The 18,298-nt window shown below is 49.8% G+C and overlaps 1 protein-coding gene across 4 annotated transcripts in view; it reads right to left on the reverse strand.

Annotated features, from left to right (window-relative positions):
- The window catches only part of KANSL3 (KAT8 regulatory NSL complex subunit 3), a 314,370-nt gene that overhangs the window by 137,675 nt on the left and 158,397 nt on the right, over positions 1-18,298 (reverse strand). For all 4 annotated transcript variants that reach the window (XR_012753077.1, XM_075346203.1, XM_075346204.1 and 1 more), the window contains 3 exons: positions 10,909-11,066; positions 10,214-10,277; positions 2,467-2,667 (listed from right to left, as the gene is read on the reverse strand). Coding sequence is in view for 3 of the 4 variants with exons in the window: in XM_075346203.1 (XP_075202318.1) it covers positions 2,467-2,667; positions 10,214-10,277; positions 10,909-11,066 (423 nt within the window). In the remaining variant the exon portion in view is untranslated. The remainder of the gene's footprint in view (positions 1-2,466; positions 2,668-10,213; positions 10,278-10,908; positions 11,067-18,298) is intronic.

Genomic DNA, 18,298 nt, shown 5'->3' on the forward strand with positions numbered 1-18,298 from the left:
GTATAACAGTTATACAGGTCACAGTTAGTATACAGCAGTGACATCCAGGGGATCATCGGAGTTCACAATGAACTCTCATGAACCCCTGGAAGTCACCATCGTGACACTCGCTGTAGCGCAGTTATCGCAGTGGTGTCATCGGGAGGTCAGAGTTCATTGGGAAATCCGATGACCTCCTCGACGTCCCTGCACACACACTGCTGGCAGGATACTCACCTGTCACTAGCGATGTTCCCAGCGATGCTGTCCTCGGCGGTGCTGTCTCCAGCACTGTCACCGCGATGCCCCTGCTCCCAGCTGCTCACTGCAGTGAATAATCAATGAAAATAATGAGCGGGGGTCATTGGCAGGAGGCAGCACTGCTGGATACAGGTAAATATAGAAAATCTTTTTATTTAAAAACCCGTGTTTTCTCTGGTCCGTGTTAACACCGATGTCATACGGATCACATCACTGTGCGGTCCGTGTCACACCCGTGCTGCCGGAGAAAAAACGGACAAGTCTCCATGTGAAATAGCGGGGCCACACGGTCCGTGTGAAAACACGGCTGTGTGAGTACACAATAGGGCAACATAGGTACGTGTGACATCTGTGTTAACAACGGATGTCACAGGTACCTAAAACATGGATACGCTCTAGCTTGTGCCCACCTCTCTCTCTCCATCTTAGCGCTAACTTCCCTCCAGCATGATCCATGGACAGAGGAAGCATCCTGTGACCCACGCTCCACATTCCTCAGTAGAAAGCTCAGTGTCTCTGCCTGCTCAGGGATCAAGATGCAGTAGTTGCGGTATCTCAGTTTTCTCTTCTATTTCTGTCATTCATTCTAACATGTCATACCCTCAAGTGGGCAACACACACAAGCCTGCCCAGTGTCTTCGCCCACTCAGTTTGCTTGTGCCTTATGTAGGTAAAAATCTGTGTAGTGCAAACTTATAGAGACCTTCGCTGCTTGCAGTCATCCACGCCAGCACAGGAGTACCCTACAGCCCACGACAAAAGCATGCCCTCCAACCCCCCAGTATGGATCAAAGCTCAATCTCAAATAGCGGCTGTAAGAATAGAAGTGTCCCAGATTTAAGCAGATGTTCAATTATTGTGACCAATCTCCTCTACTGTCCTTGGTACTATGATAACTCCTGTCAGACCCACCAGCAGAGACCTCAGAGTGAGTGAAGTACCGAAAATGAACGTACAAAATCAGATGCCCCTTTGACCACCTCGTAGAGTGAGTCAGTCACTCCAACAGAAACCTCTTTATATTGCAAATCTCACAGTGAATCAGTGTTCTGACCACCTTATAAGAGGAGTCAGTTCCACCAGTTTCCCCACTATAGTGTATTGTGTATGTGGCCCACATGGTACTCTAACCTCTTTCAACAGTGAGTCAGACCAATAAGCAGTGACACCTCACTGTGGTGTAATGAGCAAGTGCTATATATGTACTTTTAAATGGAGGAAAAAGGTGTTTTGTTTTTTTCAAAGATATATATTTTTCCATGTTTTTTTTTGTGTATTTTGTAATCTCCTTTAGGACATCATGAACTGAGGGAACTTGAACCTGCGCTCTTCTGATGTTTTGTGCTATTATACATAACAATCCCACAGTTGTGCTGAGTATAGCAAAAGTCCCGATCTCTTATGAACGACAGTCTTCAGCAGACCCCCACTTGTTAAGACAACTCAGATTGGTGATTAGAACAGTGCGTCCCCAGGCCGCACACTGGAAATGCTGCTGTCACAGATTGATAGAGTCATTTAACAAATTATCATCAGTGGGCAAAGCTCCACTCATCACTATTAGAGGCAGATGACGGCTGAATAACCCAGCCATCATCTGCCGGAAAAGATGCAAATTCAGTTCCTGAGCCTTCATCAAAGTCAGGGAGCAGACATATGACATCAGAAAGTCATAGGTCAGTAAAGGTTTAAGCCACATTTTTCACGGCAAAAACAAGAGACAAAAAATTATTTGACTATCTAAACCAAAAGTTTTAGAGGAAAGCATATGTACGATAAAACCAGAAAATGTGGCTGGTCATAAACAGAGGAAAACTGGACCGGTCTTGAACTGGCTAAACTTCTGATCAGATGGATTACAATAGTCAGAACGGACCTAACATTGATAAGATAAGCTATCAATTTTAGAATACTGGATGACCCCCCCCTTAACACTAGAAGTCCCAGAGAGGGGTCATTTAACATTTCTACCTTTGAAAACCCTGAGACGGGTCGAATGACCAGAAGGATTTTAGCTAACTTCCTATAATCACCGTCTTTTGTTCTGTAATTAAGGCCATTACTGTCGCACCACAGGAGGTTGTTGTTTTCCATTGAGTTTAGCCATTTAGTTTCTAGTTAGTTCTATTCAGTTTATTGTATGTCATTTGACCCTCTTTCGGGACTTCAGGGGGAGAGCTCGAAATTTCTGTGACTTCTAGTGTTAAGATACATTACAAATCTTACCTCAGAGCCAGACGGGGAAGCAGGGAAACGTGCTGCGGGGGAGGCTGGCCTGCTGTTCCTGTCTGACAAATCAAGTGACAAGTCTCTCCTCAGGAACTCTCTTGGTTTTTTTTTCTTCTCTGCGTCAAGGTCACGTGGATCAGAGCCAGAATGTCCGTCTGCTCGTGTTAAAACCCCCGTTAGAAAGTCGGCAATCTCATCCTATTTTGAAAAGTAATCAATGGTTGTTATTTGATTTACACAAGAATGGGGCAAATTTATTAAACATTTAAATACCCTGGTACAGACTGGCACTTCGTAAATGGATGCAATATAGCAATGTGTAGGGGAGTCGTATAGTGACATACTAAGGTGATCAGTGGAGCATCTGTCACCAAAATTCTCTTTTTCTAATCTGTGAAGCAATTCTTTTAGAATCATATGGTTTACATATCATGTGGCCTTAAAGGGAATCTGTGAAAAGGTTTTGGCTACCTTATCTGAGAGCAGCATGATGTAAGCAAAGAGATCCTGAATCCAACAATGTATCACTTAGATTAGTGGCTGCAGCCGTTCCAACACAGGGAAAGATTTGAGATGTTGCATGTAGAAGAGCTCTGAGAGCTGTCCCCGCCCACACCAGGCTTTCAGTGAGAGCTGTCCCCGACCACACCAGGCTTTCAGTGAGAGCTGCCTCCGCCAAAACCAGGCTTTCACTGAGAGCTGCCTCCGCCCACACCAGGCTTTCAGTGAGAGCTGCCTCCGCCCACACCAGGCTTTCAGTGAGAGCTGCCTCCGCCCACACCAGGCTTTCAGTGAGAGCTGCCTCCGCCCACACCAGGCTTACAGTGAGAGCTGCCTCCGCCCACACCAGGCTTTCATTGAGAGCTGCCTCCCCCCACACCAGGCTTTCAGTGAGAGCTGCCTCCGCCCACACCAGGCTTTCAGTGAGAGCTGCCTCCGCCCACACCAGGCTTTCAGTGAGAGCTGCCTCCGCCCACACCAGGCTTTCAGTGAGAGCTGCCTCCGCCCACACCAGGCTTTCAGTGAGAGCTGCCTCCGCCCACACCAGGCTTTCAGTGAGAGCTGCCTCCGCCCACACCAGGCTTTCAGTGAGAGCTGCCTCCGCCCACACCAGGCTTTCAGTGAGAGCTGCCTCCGCCCACACCAGGCTTTCAGTGAGAGCTGCTTCCGCCAACACCAGGCTTTCAGTGAGAGCTGCTTCCGCCAACACCAGGCTTTCAGAGAGCTGCCTCCGCCCACACTAGTCTTTCAGTGAGAGCTGCCTTCGCCCACACCCGGCTTTCAGTGCACATTTTTACAGACAGAAGCTGATAATCACAGCGGAGTCATACTAGAGCTCAGAGCCCCTGAGACCCACTAATGATAAAGATAAAAGGCTTAAGCTAATATTGCAGGTAAACAAAGCAGACTATGAAATATGACCGTCAAGGCTGAAACTTCTGTTTTAACTCTTCCAGAATGCTGTCTTCAGATTACATTGCAGAAACCTGCTGACAGAGTCACTTAAACGTACACTAACTGTAGGTTACGCAAATCCTGATTTATGCAATGATTTAGCTATGGTCACAGGTACAATACCACCTTACCAGGTGTACGTGTAAAAAAAAAAAAAAAAAAAAAGGACAGACTGAGAAAGAAGGGAATTTTGTTACTTACCGTAAATTCCTTTTCTTCTAGCTCTTATTGGGAGACCCAGACGATTGGGGTATAGCTACTGCCCTCCGGAGGCCACACAAAGCACTACACCAAAAGTGCAAGGCCCCTCCCCTTCTGGCTATACCCCCCCGTGGTATCACGGGTACTCCAGTTTTAGTGCCAAAGCAAGAAGGAGGAAGCCAACAACTGGTTTAAACAAATTAACTCCGAGTAACATCGGAGAACTGAAAAACCGTTCAACATGAACAACATGTGTACCCGCAAACAGCAAAAACAATCCCGAAGGACAACAGGGCGGGTGCTGGGTCTCCCAATAAGAGCTAGAAGAAAAGGAATTTACGGTAAGTAACAAAATTCCCTTCTTCTTCAGCGCTCTATTGGGAGACCCAGACGATTGGGACGTCCAAAAGCTGTCCCTGGGTGGGTAAAGAAATACCTCATGTTAGAGCTGCAAAACAGCCCCCCCCTACGGGGATGTCACTGCCGCCTGCAGGACTCTTCTACCTAAGCTGGCATCCGCCGAAGCATAGGTATGCACCTGATAATGCTTGGTGAAAGTGTGCAGACTCGACCAGGTAGCTGCCTGACACACCTGTTGAGCCGAAGCCTGGTGCCGTAATGCCCAGGACGCACCCACGGCTCTGGTTGAGTGGGCTTTTAGCCCTGAAGGAACCGGAAGCCCAGCAGAACGGTAGGCCTCTATAATTGGTTCTTTGATCCATCGAGCCAAGGTGGCTTTAGAAGCCTGCAACCCCTTGCGCGGACCGGCGACAAGGACAAAAAGTGCATCGGAACGGCGCATGGGCGCCGTGCGGGAAATGTAGATCCTGAGTGCTCTCACCAGATCTAGCAAACGCAAGTCCTTTTCATACCGGTGAACCGGATGAGGATAAAAGGAAGGCAAGGATATATCCTGATTAAGATGAAACGAGGATACGACCTTAGGGAGAAACTCCGGAATGGGGCGCAGCACTACCTTGTCCTGGTGGAACACCAAGAAGGGAGCCTTGGATGACAGAGCTGCCAGCTCAGACACTCGCCGAAGCGATGTGATCGCAACAAGAAACGCCACTTTCTGTGACAGGCGAGAAAAAGAAACTTCTTTGAGAGGCTCGAAAGGCGGCTTCTGGAGAGCCACTAGTACTCTGTTCAGATCCCATGGATCCAACGGCCGCTTGTACGGGGGCACAATATGACAGACCCCCTGCAGGAACGTGCGCACCTTAGGAAGACGTGCTAGACGCTTCTGAAAAAACACGGATAGTGCCGAGACTTGCCCTTTAAGGGAGCTGAGCGACAAGCCCTTTTCCAACCCTGATTGCAGGAAAGACAGAAAAGTGGGCAATGCAAATGGCCAGGGAGACACTCCCTGAGCAGAGCACCAGGTTAAGAAAATCTTCCACGTTCTGTGGTAGATCTTAGCAGAAGTTGACTTCCTAGCTTGTCTCATTGTGGCTACCACTCCCTGGGATAAGCCTGTTGACGATAGGATCCAGGACTCAATGGCCACACAGTCAGGTTCAGGGCCGCAGAATTCTGATGGAAAAACGGCCCTTGAGACAGCAGGTCTGGACGGTCTGGAAGTGACCATGGTCGGCCGACCGTGAGATGCCACAGATCCGGATACCACGATCTCCTCGGCCAGTCTGGGGCGACGAGTATGATGCGGCTGCAATCGGATCTGATCTTGCGTAGTACTCTGGGCAAGAGTGCCAGAGGCGGGAATACATATGGGAGGCGGAACTGCGACCAATCTTGCACCAAGGCGTCTGCCGCCAGAGCTCTTTGATCGCGCGACCGCGCCATGAATGCCGGGACCTTGTTGTTGTGCCGAGACGCCATTAGGTCGACGTCCGGCACCCCCCAGCGGCGACAGATTTCTTGAAACACGTCCGGGTGAAGGGACCATTCCCCTGCGTCCATACCCTGGCGACTGAGGAAGTCTGCTTCCCAGTTTTCTACGCCTGGGATGTGAACCGCGGAGATGGTGGATGCTGTGTCCTCCACCCAATTCAGAATGCGCCGGACTTCCTGAAAGGCTTGCCGGCTGCGCGTCCCTCCTTGGTGGTTTATGTATGCCACCGCTGTGGAGTTGTCCGACTGGATTCGGATCTGCTTTCCTTCCAGCCACTGTTGAAAGGCTAGTAGGGCAAGATACACTGCCCTGATTTCCAGAACATTGATCTGAAGGGTGGACTCTTGCGGAGTCCACGTCCCCTGAGCCCTGTGGTGTAGAAACACTGCTCCCCACCCTGACAGACTCGCATCTGTCGTGACCACTGCCCAGGATGGGGGCAGGAAGGATCGTCCCTGAGACAATGAGGTGGGAAGGAGCCACCATTGTAGAGAGTCCTTGGCCGTCTGGGAAAGAGAGACTTTCCTGTCTAGGGAAGTCGTCTTCCCGTCCCATTGGCGGAGAATGTCCCATTGAAGTGGACGCAGATGAAACTGCGCAAAGGGAACTGCTTCCATGGCTGCCACCATCTTCCCTAGGAAGTGCATGAGGCGCCGTAAGGGGTGCGACTGGCCCTGAAGGAGAGATTGCACCCCTGTCTGTAGGGACCGCTGCTTGTTTAGCGGAAGCTTCACTCTCGCTGCTCGAGTATGGAACTCCATGCCAAGATACGTTAGTGACTGTGTCGGTGACAGATTTGACTTTGGAAAGTTGATGATCCATCCAAAAGTCTGGAGAGTCTCCAGCGTAGCCTGTAGACTGAGTTGGCATGCCTCTTGAGAGGGTGCCTTGACAAGTAGATCGTCTAGGTAAGGGATCACCGAGTGTCCCTGAGAGTGCAAGACTGCTACCACCGCCGCCATGACCTTGGTGAAGACCCGGGGGGCTGTCGCCAGACCGAATGGCAGAGCTGCGAACTGAAGATGGTCGTCTCCTATCACAAAACGTAGAAAACGTTGATGTTCTATAGCAATTGGCACGTGGAGATAAGCATCTTTGATGTCTATTGAGGCAAGGAAGTCTCCTTGAGACATTGAGGCAATGACAGAACGGAGGGTTTCCATCCGGAACCGTCTGGCGTGCACATGTTTGTTGAGCAGTTTTAGGTCCAGAACAGGACGGAACGAGCCGTCCTTTTTTGGCACCACAAAGAGATTGGAGTAAAACCCTCTCCCTTGTTCCTGAGACGGTACAGGAACCACTACTCCTTCCGCTCTTAGGGAGTCCACCGCCTGCCGCAGGACATCTACACGGTCTGGATGTGGGGAGGTTCTGAAGAACCGAGCTGGAGGACGAGAACTGAACTCGATTCTGTACCCGCGCGACAAAATGTCTGTCACCCACCGGTCTTTGACCTGTGACATCCAAGTGTCGTAAAAGCGGGAGAGCCTGCCCCCGACCGGAGATGCGGAGGGAGGGGACTGGAAGTCATGAGGTAGCCGCTTTGGAAGCGGTTCCTCCATTTGCTTTCTTGGGGCGTGAATGAGCCCGCCAGGAATCTGAGTTTCTTTGCGTCCTCTGAGTCCCTTTGGACGAGGAGAATTGTGTTTTGCCCGAACCTCGAAAGGACTGAAACTTCTGCTGCCACTTTCTCTGCTGAGGTTTGCTTGATCTGGGCTGGGGTAAAGAGGAGTCTTTACCCTTGGACTGTTTAATGATGTCAGCCAATGGCTCGCCAAACAGTCTTTCTCTAGACAAAGGCAAGCTGGTTAAACATTTTTTGGAACCAGCATCTGCTTTCCAGTCCTTTAACCACAATGCCCTGCGCAAAACTACCGAATTGGCAGACGCCATTGAGGTGCGGCTGGTAGATTCTAGGACCGCATTGATAGCGTAAGACGCAAACGCGGACATCTGCGAGGTAAGGGACGCCACTTGCGGCACCGCTGGATGTAAGATAGCATCCACTTTTGCTAAACCAGCTGAAATAGCTTGGAGTGCCCATACGGCTGCGAATGCTGGAGCAAACGACGCGCCGATAGCTTCATAGACAGATTTTAACCAAAGGTCCATCTGTCTGTCATTGGCATCCTTAAGTGAAGCGCCATCCTCCACTGCAACTATGGATCTAGCTGCAAGCTTGGAAATCGGGGGGTCCACCTTTGGACACTGGGTCCAGCGCTTGACCACATCAGGGGGGAAAGGATAACGTGTATCCTTAGAACGTTTAGAGAAACGCTTTTCTGGATGAGCGTCGTGTTTCTGGATTGATTCTCTGAAGTCAGAGTGATCCAACAGAGCACTTAATTTACGCTTGGGATAGAGGAAACGAAATTTCTCCTGCTCTGCCGCTGCCTCTTCTGCTGAAGGGGCTGGGGGAGAAATATCCAACAGCCTATTGATGGCTGAGATAAGATCGTTTACCATGGCGTCCCCATCCGGGGTATCCAGATTGAGAGGGGTTCCAGGATTAGACTCCTGATCACTCTCTTCAGACACATCACAGGGAGACTGATTGCGCTGAGACCCTGAGCAGTGTGATGACGTTGAGGGTCTTTCCCAGCGAGCCCGCTTGGGGTGGCTGGGGCAATCATCTGAGTCATTATACTCATCCTGAGAAGCCGGGGACCCCCTCGCAGTCTGGATTAAATCCAACTGCGGAGGATTAGAGGACATAGACCTCGCCGTGTCCATAGACTGAGCCCCAGGCATGGATTGCAAAGTTTCCAGGATTTTTGCCATAGTCACAGACATATTAACCGCAAAAACTGCAAAGTCTGTCCCTGACACCGGGGCAGGACTTACAGGCGTCTCAGCCTGGGTCACTACCCCTCCGGACTCCGGCTGGCGAAGCAGCACCGGATCTGAGCATTGCACACAATGGGGGTCCTTGGAGCCTGCTGGTAGAGCAGCCCCACATGCAGCACACGCAGTGCACACAGCCCTAGCCTTGGCAGCTTTGCGTCTTGTGGATGACATGTTGCTGCCTCCTCAGAGCGATCTGGGGTATTCAGCCAGGAAGCGACCTCACAGTGCAAGAAATCAATAAATATCTATGTCCAGTGACACAATACACTAACATACACTGAGGCACTAGAGGGGCCAGCTGAAAAGCCGCTTACCGCCCGCTTAAGAGCGGGTGTGTGGTCTTCCAAAGCCCCTCAGTCTAGGTCTCCCAGAGCCTTGCGTCCTTCCTCCAGCCAGACATGCATGTAATGGCTGCCGGCGTCCTGAGAGAAGAAGGGGGGCGGGCCCTGGGCGTTCCTGACCAAGAGCGGGAAGCCTGCTTCCCTCTGTGCCTAGTGAGAGGGCTGGAGCATGTAAATCAGGCTCCAGCCCTCCTCGCTGCCGTGAAACAGCGTCTCTCCCCTACCCTGATTGACAGGGTGGGGGCGGGAACGATCGGAGCTGCCGGCGTCCTAGGCCCAAAAGCCGGGGACTAGAGTTATAAACGCCGCCGCCGTAAAAGCGCGGTCGGCGTATCCCCGGCGCACCACAAGTCACAGCAGCGCCGCCCGGTCCAGTGAGGGTCGGCGCTGCGTTCCCAGAACACAAAGTCCCCCAGATAACTGTAGGAACACCAGCTCAGTGTACGGTCCCCGGCGCACTACAACACCCAGCCAGCCCGGAGTGTGTCTGTGCCTGCCGGGGACACAGAGTACCTGTATGATGCAGGGCCCGGTCCCTGATGGTACTCCTGCTCCGTATCCATCAGGTTCTAATGGGTCTGTGGATGGAGCCCGGCGTCAGAGCTTTGAGGCCGGCAGGATCCCACTTCCACAGAGCCCCCAAGGGGATGTGGAAGGAAAACAGCATGTGGGGCTCCAGCCCTGTACCAGCAATAGGTACCTCAACCTTACAACACCATCCAGGGGTGAGAAGGGAGCATGCTGGGGACACTATATGTGTCCTCTTTTCTTCCATCCGAACTAGTCAGCAGCTACTGCTGACTAAAATCTGTGGAGCTATGCATGGAATGTCTGACCTCCTTCGCACACAAAGCTAAAACTGGAGTACCCGTGATACCACGGGGGGGTATAGCCAGAAGGGGAGGGGCCTTGCACTTTTGGTGTAGTGCTTTGTGTGGCCTCCGGAGGGCAGTAGCTATACCCCAATCGTCTGGGTCTCCCAATAGAGCGCTGAAGAAACAGATATTTTAGCTTGGCTAAACATATGAATTGGGAAATAATTTACCTGAATGCATCGGTCCACCATACTTTGTGTTAGACTTTCCGTTTTCTTCTTGATTTTGCTAATTCTGTCAGTATAAAAATCATAAATAAAAATTTAACAGGGACAATAAATACAAAAGCAGACTGGTGGATTCTGATGACTGCATGCAACAACATTCTCCCTGCTACTTAGGAGCTATTAAAAGAATAATAGAAATCGTGTTGACTGACCATGAGTCAATGGGATCCATTAGGTTCCATTTAAAAAGTATAATGGTCCCAGATGTGGAAGTAGTGAAAAGTGTAAACCGAGAAATTCAGAGTAAACCATAATTGTATGCATCATGTGACTGCACAGTAAAGGGTAATGTAGTAAAAAAGTTATAATTTTCTCATTTTAACTACTGGATTAATGGGGATCTGACCATTCAGACGCCCAACGATTGCCAAAATGGGGCACAAGGCTTGGCCATTATAAGATCACTTATTACCTGAAACCTTTTTAAGCGGCTTAAGATTTTTTTTTAGTAAAAAAAAATCTGTTTCATTTTATAAGTTCACAGAACTATTTAGTTTTCACAGCAAATATCAGCATACAAAATGCAATGTGCTTATTTATTATAAATGGCCTTCAGTGTGCAGGACACAGTGCCAATCTCTGTCGTCACACGTTTCATTGTTTAGTGATCTTATTTTTTATGTTCTATTAACTCTTACCGAAGATTATCATCAGCCCCTCCAACAATGACCAAACTGTTATCAGCTCGGAGCTTCTCTCGAAAATCCTCCATTGCCTCTGGGTGGCACTGAAGAGAGTTCTGGCCAATCACAAAAAGTACTGGTGTCTTCAAGTCCAGTAGAGGGTCATCAACATCCTAAAACGGCACAGATGCATATTCAAGCACATAAGACATTGTGCGCACAATGGGGCGAATTCATCAAAGCTTTCATGCCAGAAAACTGGTGTAAGGGTCTGTGCGCACTGGGAAAATGTGTTTCTTAAGTAAAGTCCGCAGAATTCCGCACCTGCGGAAAAAAACGCACCCAAAATCCGCATGCGGTTTTACTGCGGTTTGTTGCATTTTTGGTGCGGATTTGCCGTGGTTTTTAATCATTATTCAATAGCAAAACCACAAGTACCTGTGGAAAAGAAGTGACATGCTACTTCTTTTTGCTGTAGAAATTCTGCAGAAAAACCTATAGGGAAAGAAAATGTAGTGTGCCCACAGCATTTTCATTTTCTCATAGACTTTGCTGGGGAAGGAAGGTTATGACCAAAAAACTGCACCTTTTCTGCAGCAAAAACCGCGGCAAAAAAAACCGCAGTGTGTGCACAGGGCCTAAAAGCGTTGAAAAGTTGCAAATTGTTTGCGCGATCACGAGTTCCATAGAAATGTTGTGACTTTTGGAGTCTGCACACTAGTTTGAATCAACTCTGCTAAAATGGGAAGAAGTGGGGAACAGTCAGGGCAGGGAGTGACCACACAAGCCAATTTAAATCACTAAACGTGACGGCATTTTGTATGGCTTCGGTGTCTTGTATTCAAGCAAAACTGAAATAGCATGTGCCAGCCTTAATCGGCCTCAACAGCTAAAAATCAGTCTTCCGATCTTTTCTCTAAAATTGCATTTTAACCCCTTCACCCCCAGGCAATTTTCCGTTATTCGCTTCCCTTCCGCCGAGAGCTGTAACACCTTTTTTTCCGTCAATCTTCCCATATGAGGGCTTTTTTTTTGTAGGATGAGCTGTAATTTTAAATAAACCATGAGTTTTACCATATAGTGTACTGTAAAACGGCAAAAAAAAAATCCAAGTGTGGAAAAATTGCAAAAAAAGTGCATGAATGTTTTTGGGGTATTTTATGCGCCGTGTTCACTAGCTGGTAAAAATGATGTGCTGGTTAGATGCCTCGGGTTGGTATGAGTTTGTAGGTACCAAACATGTATAGGTTTACTTTTTTCTAGGGGGTTACAAAAATTCAGACGTTTGTCCAAAAAAAGTGGCACACTTTTTGCGCCAATTTCTACGACCTGTAGAGTTCCCATTTTTCCGGATATGGGGCTCAGGGATGGCTTATTCTTTGAGTCTCGAGCTGACATTTTTAATTTTTGCGCAGATGCTACGTTTTGATCACCTGTTATTACATTTTGTGTAAAATTTGCGACAACAAAAAAAACTTAATTTCGTGGTTTGTAATTTTTTTGCCGCTATGCCGTTTACCGATCAGATTGATTGATTTTTTTAGATCGGGCATTTCTGAACGCGGCAATACCAAATATGTGTATTTTTTAACCCTTTACATTTCAATAGGGCGAATGGGGGGGAGGTAATTTGAACTTTTAGTTTTTTTGATTTTGTTAATTTTTAATTTTTTTTTTTACATTTTTTATATAGATTTTAGTAGTCCCCCTAGGGAACTATAAGTATCAGCAGTCTGATCGCTGATTAATTTCTGTTGATTATAGCTGCACAGCTCTGATCAGCAGAAATGCTGCATTTCTGTTAGAGCCACTGTTCTGCCGGCTGTAATAGGAAATATGTCATGATAGCGACAGGAGTCATCACGTTAACCCTCACTACCATGGCAACCATCGGCTCCCCATGATCGCGTCACGGGGCCTCCGTTGGCGGCGGGGAAAGCCGATCTCCCTGCCGCAGCAATTTAAATCGCATCACATTTTGACAATCTTCGGGTTAACAGATGCGGATGGATCACAGATAGCTGCACACGTCTGCTGTTCAAATGAGCAGACATGTGCAGGTATCGCCGCCGGCTCACTCATTCATGATTTAGGACATAACGGTTAAAGCTTTGAACAAATGCTTTTTATAAACATTGCAAGTGCAGCTAAGTTTCACTAAAATGAACTAAGAAACTGGGGGGTGGAGGGGGAGAAAAACGGATTTTTGTGTACTCACCGTAAAATAGTTTTCTCTTAGCCATCATTGGGGGACACAGGACCATGGGTGTTATGCTGCTTATCTATAGGACACTAAGTAGATGCAAAGATGTTAGCTCCTCCCCTGCAGTATACACCCCCTGGCCCAGCCAGGCTACTTCAGTTTTAGTACACAAGCAGTAGGAGAACAAGTAACAAAAAACGTGAGTGAATACTCATAACAAAAAAAGTACTGAGACAGAAAAAAGCTAAGGCCCAACAGGGCAAAAGGGAGGGTGCTGTGTCCTCCAATGATGGCTAAGAGAAAACGATTTTACGGTGAGTACACAAAAATCCGTTTTTCTCTGATGCCTCATTGGGGGGGACACAGGACCATGGGACGTCCTAAAGCAGTCCATGGGTGGGTAAACAATAAACAACGCAACCCAAGGACTAGGAACCAGTCCCAGATAGCCAGGAGCGCCTACTGAGATAGGTACTCCACTATCGTTTGCAGAATTTTCCTACCTAGGTTCGCCTCAGCCGAAGCCTCGGTATGGACTCAGTAATGCTTTGAAACAGTATGTAGGCAAGACCAGGTCGCAGCCTTACACCTCTGTTCCACTGAAGCCTGATGCCTAATGGCCCAAGAGGCGCCAACTGCTCGCGTGGAATGAGTCCACAGCCCACTAGGAATGGGCTTGAGTTGCAAGCGGTAGACCTCCTGGATCACAGAGCAAATCCAGCGAGCCAGCGTTGCCTATGAAGCTGCCTCTCCTTTCTTAGGCCTTTCAAGAATGACGAACAAGGAGTCTATGTTCCTAAAGGGGCTGTCCTAGGTACGTAATATCTGAGAGCCCTCACAAGCTCTAGCGAATATAGAACCCTTTCCACCCTATGGACTGGGTGTGGACAAAAGGAAGGCAGAACAATGTCCTTGTTCATATGAAACGGGAAAGTAACCTTCGGAAAAAAATCCGGAAGGGGGCGTAGAACCACCTTGTCCTGATGAAAAACCAGAAAGGGTTCGTGGCAAGAGAGTGCTGCCAGTTCCGAAACTTGTCTGATGGACGTAATCGCCACCAAGAATGTTACCTTTCAGGAGAGAAGAGCAAGAGAAGATTCCTTAAGAGGTTCAAATGGGGACCTCTGGATACCGTCCAAAACGAGATTGAGGTCCCATGGGTCCAGCGACCGTTTATACAGGGAAACTAGATGGGAAACACCCTTGAGGACAGTCTTGACTTGCGGATTGCAAGCTAGGCGGTATTGATAGAATATCGAGAGAGATGAAACCTACCCCTTAAGGGAGCTGAGGGCCAACCCCTTGTGCAACCTGACTGCAAAAAAAAAAAATAAAAAAAAATATCAAGAATTCTGGGGATCGCCAGAGGCATAGGTTGGACATTAGATTCCCTGCACTGGGAAAGTTTTTCACGTACGGTGGTAAAAACGGGATGAAGGCCAGCTTTCGGGCACTGTACATGGTGGAGATGACCGCAGGAGAGAATCTCGCTCTTGTTAAAGTCCAGGTCTCAATGGCCAGGCCGTCAGCTTCAGGGCTCTGGAGTTCTGATGGGAAATGGGCCCTTGGGTCAGCAGGTCTGGGATGCTTACGAGGCGCCGTGAGCAATTGTACTAATTCAGCATACCAGGCGCACCTGGGCTAGTCCGGTGTTATTCGTATCACCGGGACTCCTTCTGGCTTGATCTTCCTGATTTCTCGCGGCAGCAGGGGCAGAGGCGAAAAACATGTAAGGCAGACTGAAACGACTTCAGGAGACTAGAGCATCCGCGCCAATGGACTGTGAATCACGTGACCTGGCTAAGAACGCGGGTACCTTTGCGTTCAACCTTGAGGCCATTAGATCGACGTCTGGTGTACTCCAGTGAGTGCAGATGTGTGGGAACACTTCTGGGTGAAGAAACCACTCTCCAGCAGCCAGGCCTTGGCGACTTAGAAGGTCCGCCGCCCAGTTCTCTACTCCCGGTATGTGTAACGCTGAAAACACAGACCCCTGTCGATTCGGCCCAGGTGAGGATCCTGAGGACCTCGAGATAAGCTGTCATGCTGCTGGTACCTCCCTGCCGATTGACCTACACCACAGCTGTTGCATTGTCCAATTGGACCCGGTTCAAACTACCTGCTAGCAGAAGGGGGAATGACCTGAGCGCGAGAAGATCGCGCTGATTTTCAGGATGATTTCTGGGAAGGGAAGACTCCTGGGGTGTCCAACGTCCCGAAGCAGTGTGGAGCCAGTACGCTGCTCCCCAGACTAAGAGGCTGACGTCCGTGGTCAGGAGTAGCCAGTCCACTTGGGGGAGAAAAACTCCTTCTCGATATGGAAGAGGACTGAAGCCACCAGCAAAGCGGATACCTGACTGAAGGTGTCAGGTGAAAAGTTCGTCCAAGGAAAAGGGGCTCTTGTCCCAGGCAGCTAGAAGCGCAAGCTGCAGTGGGCGGTGGTGTGGCTAAGCGAGCAGCACTGCCTCTATAGCCGCCGCTATCCTACCTAGCACTCTCATACTGAATCGTATGGAGCGAGAGGAGTACGTAGAGGGCAGTGTACCGCTTGTTGTAGAGCAGTCGCCTTGTCTTGAGGGGAAAATATCAAGCCCCGAAGAGTGTCCAGGGACATGGCCAGGGAGGTGACGGATTTTGACGGGACCGGGGATAATTTGACTGGAGTCAGAAGCCGCCCCAAGCGGAATAGGGTTCCCACAGAGATCTGCACGCTGGTTGAGCCCTTGATGAGGTCATCCAAGCAAGGCAAAACAGCCACTCTCCTGGCGTGAAGGGCACTCATGGCAGCCGCCATGACCTTAGTTAAGACCCTTGGTGCTGTGGCAGAGCCGAGGGTAGGGCCACAAATGAAAAAAAAAAAAAAAAAAAAAAGAAGTCCTGAACCGCGAAGCAAAGGAACTTTTGGTGAGCTGGAGCGATGGGTATGTGCAGGTACGCGTCCCTGATAGCTAGGGAGGCAAGGAATTCTCCTTCGACCATAAAAGGTAATAATGGACCCTAGGAAGTCCATTCTGAATCTCCTTACGTGCACATGTTTGCTCAGGTGCTAGAGGTCCAGGATGGAATGAACTGACCCGTCCTTTTTTGAGGACCACAAGAGGTTGGAATAGAAGGCCTTGAACCTCTCGCCGTCCGGAACAGGTACCATCACCTCCGCCGTTTGGAGGGAGTGGATTGCTGAGGAGAAGGCCTCGTGGTGTTTTGGAGCCTTTAGGGGTGGTTTGAGAGAAAAGACTGACCAGGGGATCGGGTCTAGAATTCAATGTAGTAACCGGAAGACACAAGGTATCACACCCATTTGTGGTCTGAGGCGGCGGCCCAGATGGAGGAGGACGAGACTCCTCGGTCTTTGTCTAGACTGCCAGGACGAGGTGGACTCGAGGAGGGCTGAGAAGGTCGGGTCCTGTGTGTCTAGTAAAAAACATCTTGGGCTAGAGTTGGGGGAGGGAGGTACTCTTTTCCTCCCGTGGTGTCAGACAAAAAAAGAGCCTGTCCAGATGATCGGCAAACCATCGGTCTGGAAAGGAGTACTGTGAGAGGCTTCTTAGAGACCGAGTCTGCTCTCCATTATCGGAACCAGAGGGCCTTACGGATGGCTATGGTATTTGAGGCGGCAATAACTGCGCAGGTAGCAGCGCCGAGGGAGGCCTGCATGAGGTACTCTGCTGCCGCTGCAGCAATGTGAACTGTTACATCTGTGAGGGTCTGAGGGAAACTGCTAGTCCTGGTGCCTGTGCGACCCACACGGAAGGGGAGAGGGACCCGCGACCTCAAGGCAGAGCGATCAAGCTGCTCCACTTGTCTGTCTGTCGGGTCCTTGAAGGAGGATCCATCAAGTAAAAGCCAGGAGTGGTCCTTCAGGCAGGTGGAAGCCGGGTGAGGGTCCACCGAGGCCGGATCAGCCCAGCCCTTAGAGACAGCTAAGCCAAAGGAGTACCGGGACTCCATGAGTTACTTTGCGGATACCGAAGCGGCGTTAAAATCCTTTTTTTTTTTTAAGGTTTCTTCACCCTTTTAAAGGAGACCGCTGGGTCAGTAATAGTGGATGGGAGATCTTCCACATGCAGAGTTTTGGTTGATTGCTGCAATAAGTCCATCGCAGCTTGATCGCTCGGGGAGATTGAAACCAAGGAATCATCTCGGTACAAACATCATTCCCCTTCCTCCAGCTCCTCAGAGACCGCGGAACATGTGGGAGAGCCCAATCTGTGTACCCCAGAGGGAGAACCATGGGGGTCATGCCCTTTTTCTGATCTGGTGTCATCAGGCTGCGTTCTGTCCAGGGGCCCCGAGGGGTGTGAGGACGATGTTGCATAGCCAGCACCAGGTTCTGGGAACTGTGCCCATTCCGGGGAACTGGGAGCCGTAGGCCGTAGGCTCTGGGCTGGCAGCGGTTGCTGCGGTGGTGGCGGGGGGGGGGGGGGGTAAGCTACAGGGGCACCGGACTCACAGAAGGAAGAGGTGCTATCATCCCCTAGCAGCGTCTTCTAGTTGTTGCTGTAGTTGTGCAGGGCATAAAACATGTGACTGCAGCCCCTGGCTGATGAGCCACAAACTCTGATTGTAATGAGGGAGCAATGCTCTGCATAGCTAATATGCAAGTGAGGCTATAACTCACCCAGAACACTGAAGGCCCTTCCCCCCCCTCCTCCTGTGCCACAGTTCCTGTGGGAAGGAGGAAGCCAGCTCTGAGAGACGCCCACAGTCTCTGATCACAACAAGAGGGAGCAATGCTATGAAGATCCTGTGTGAGGGGGGCGTGGCTTATCGAGTGTCGGAGGGGACGGGGCTTAGCTCTGACAAGAAGGCATGAGAAAATATAATAAACAAAAAAAACAAAAAATGGTGGGAAGGGACTCCCCTTCCCTCCTCCAGCCCTGCACAACAATGGTGGACAGAAAAACCTCTATAAGTGTACCACAGCTGCGACTGCACTGAGTCCTGGGGGCTCTCCCCTCCCCCCGCCACAGGTGGAATGCTATGCAGGAGTCTGCAATCACAGCCCATGTGCATCCAGTCAGTGTGACCTTTGCTCCAATTTCCTGTCAGGGAGCCAGTGTGCAGATTCTGATGCCTGCTGTGCCCAGTCACAGAACGTGTATCAACTCAGACCCTGCCAGAGGGAGTGAGGAAGTTTTCATCTGCTCTGGGGCTCTGGAAAATCAGTGCTATGAGACCTGTCGTCCAGTGAGTAACAGCCCA

This window comes from Anomaloglossus baeobatrachus, chromosome 4, assembly GCF_048569485.1.
Source record: "Anomaloglossus baeobatrachus isolate aAnoBae1 chromosome 4, aAnoBae1.hap1, whole genome shotgun sequence".
NCBI lineage: Eukaryota > Metazoa > Chordata > Amphibia > Anura > Aromobatidae > Anomaloglossus > Anomaloglossus baeobatrachus.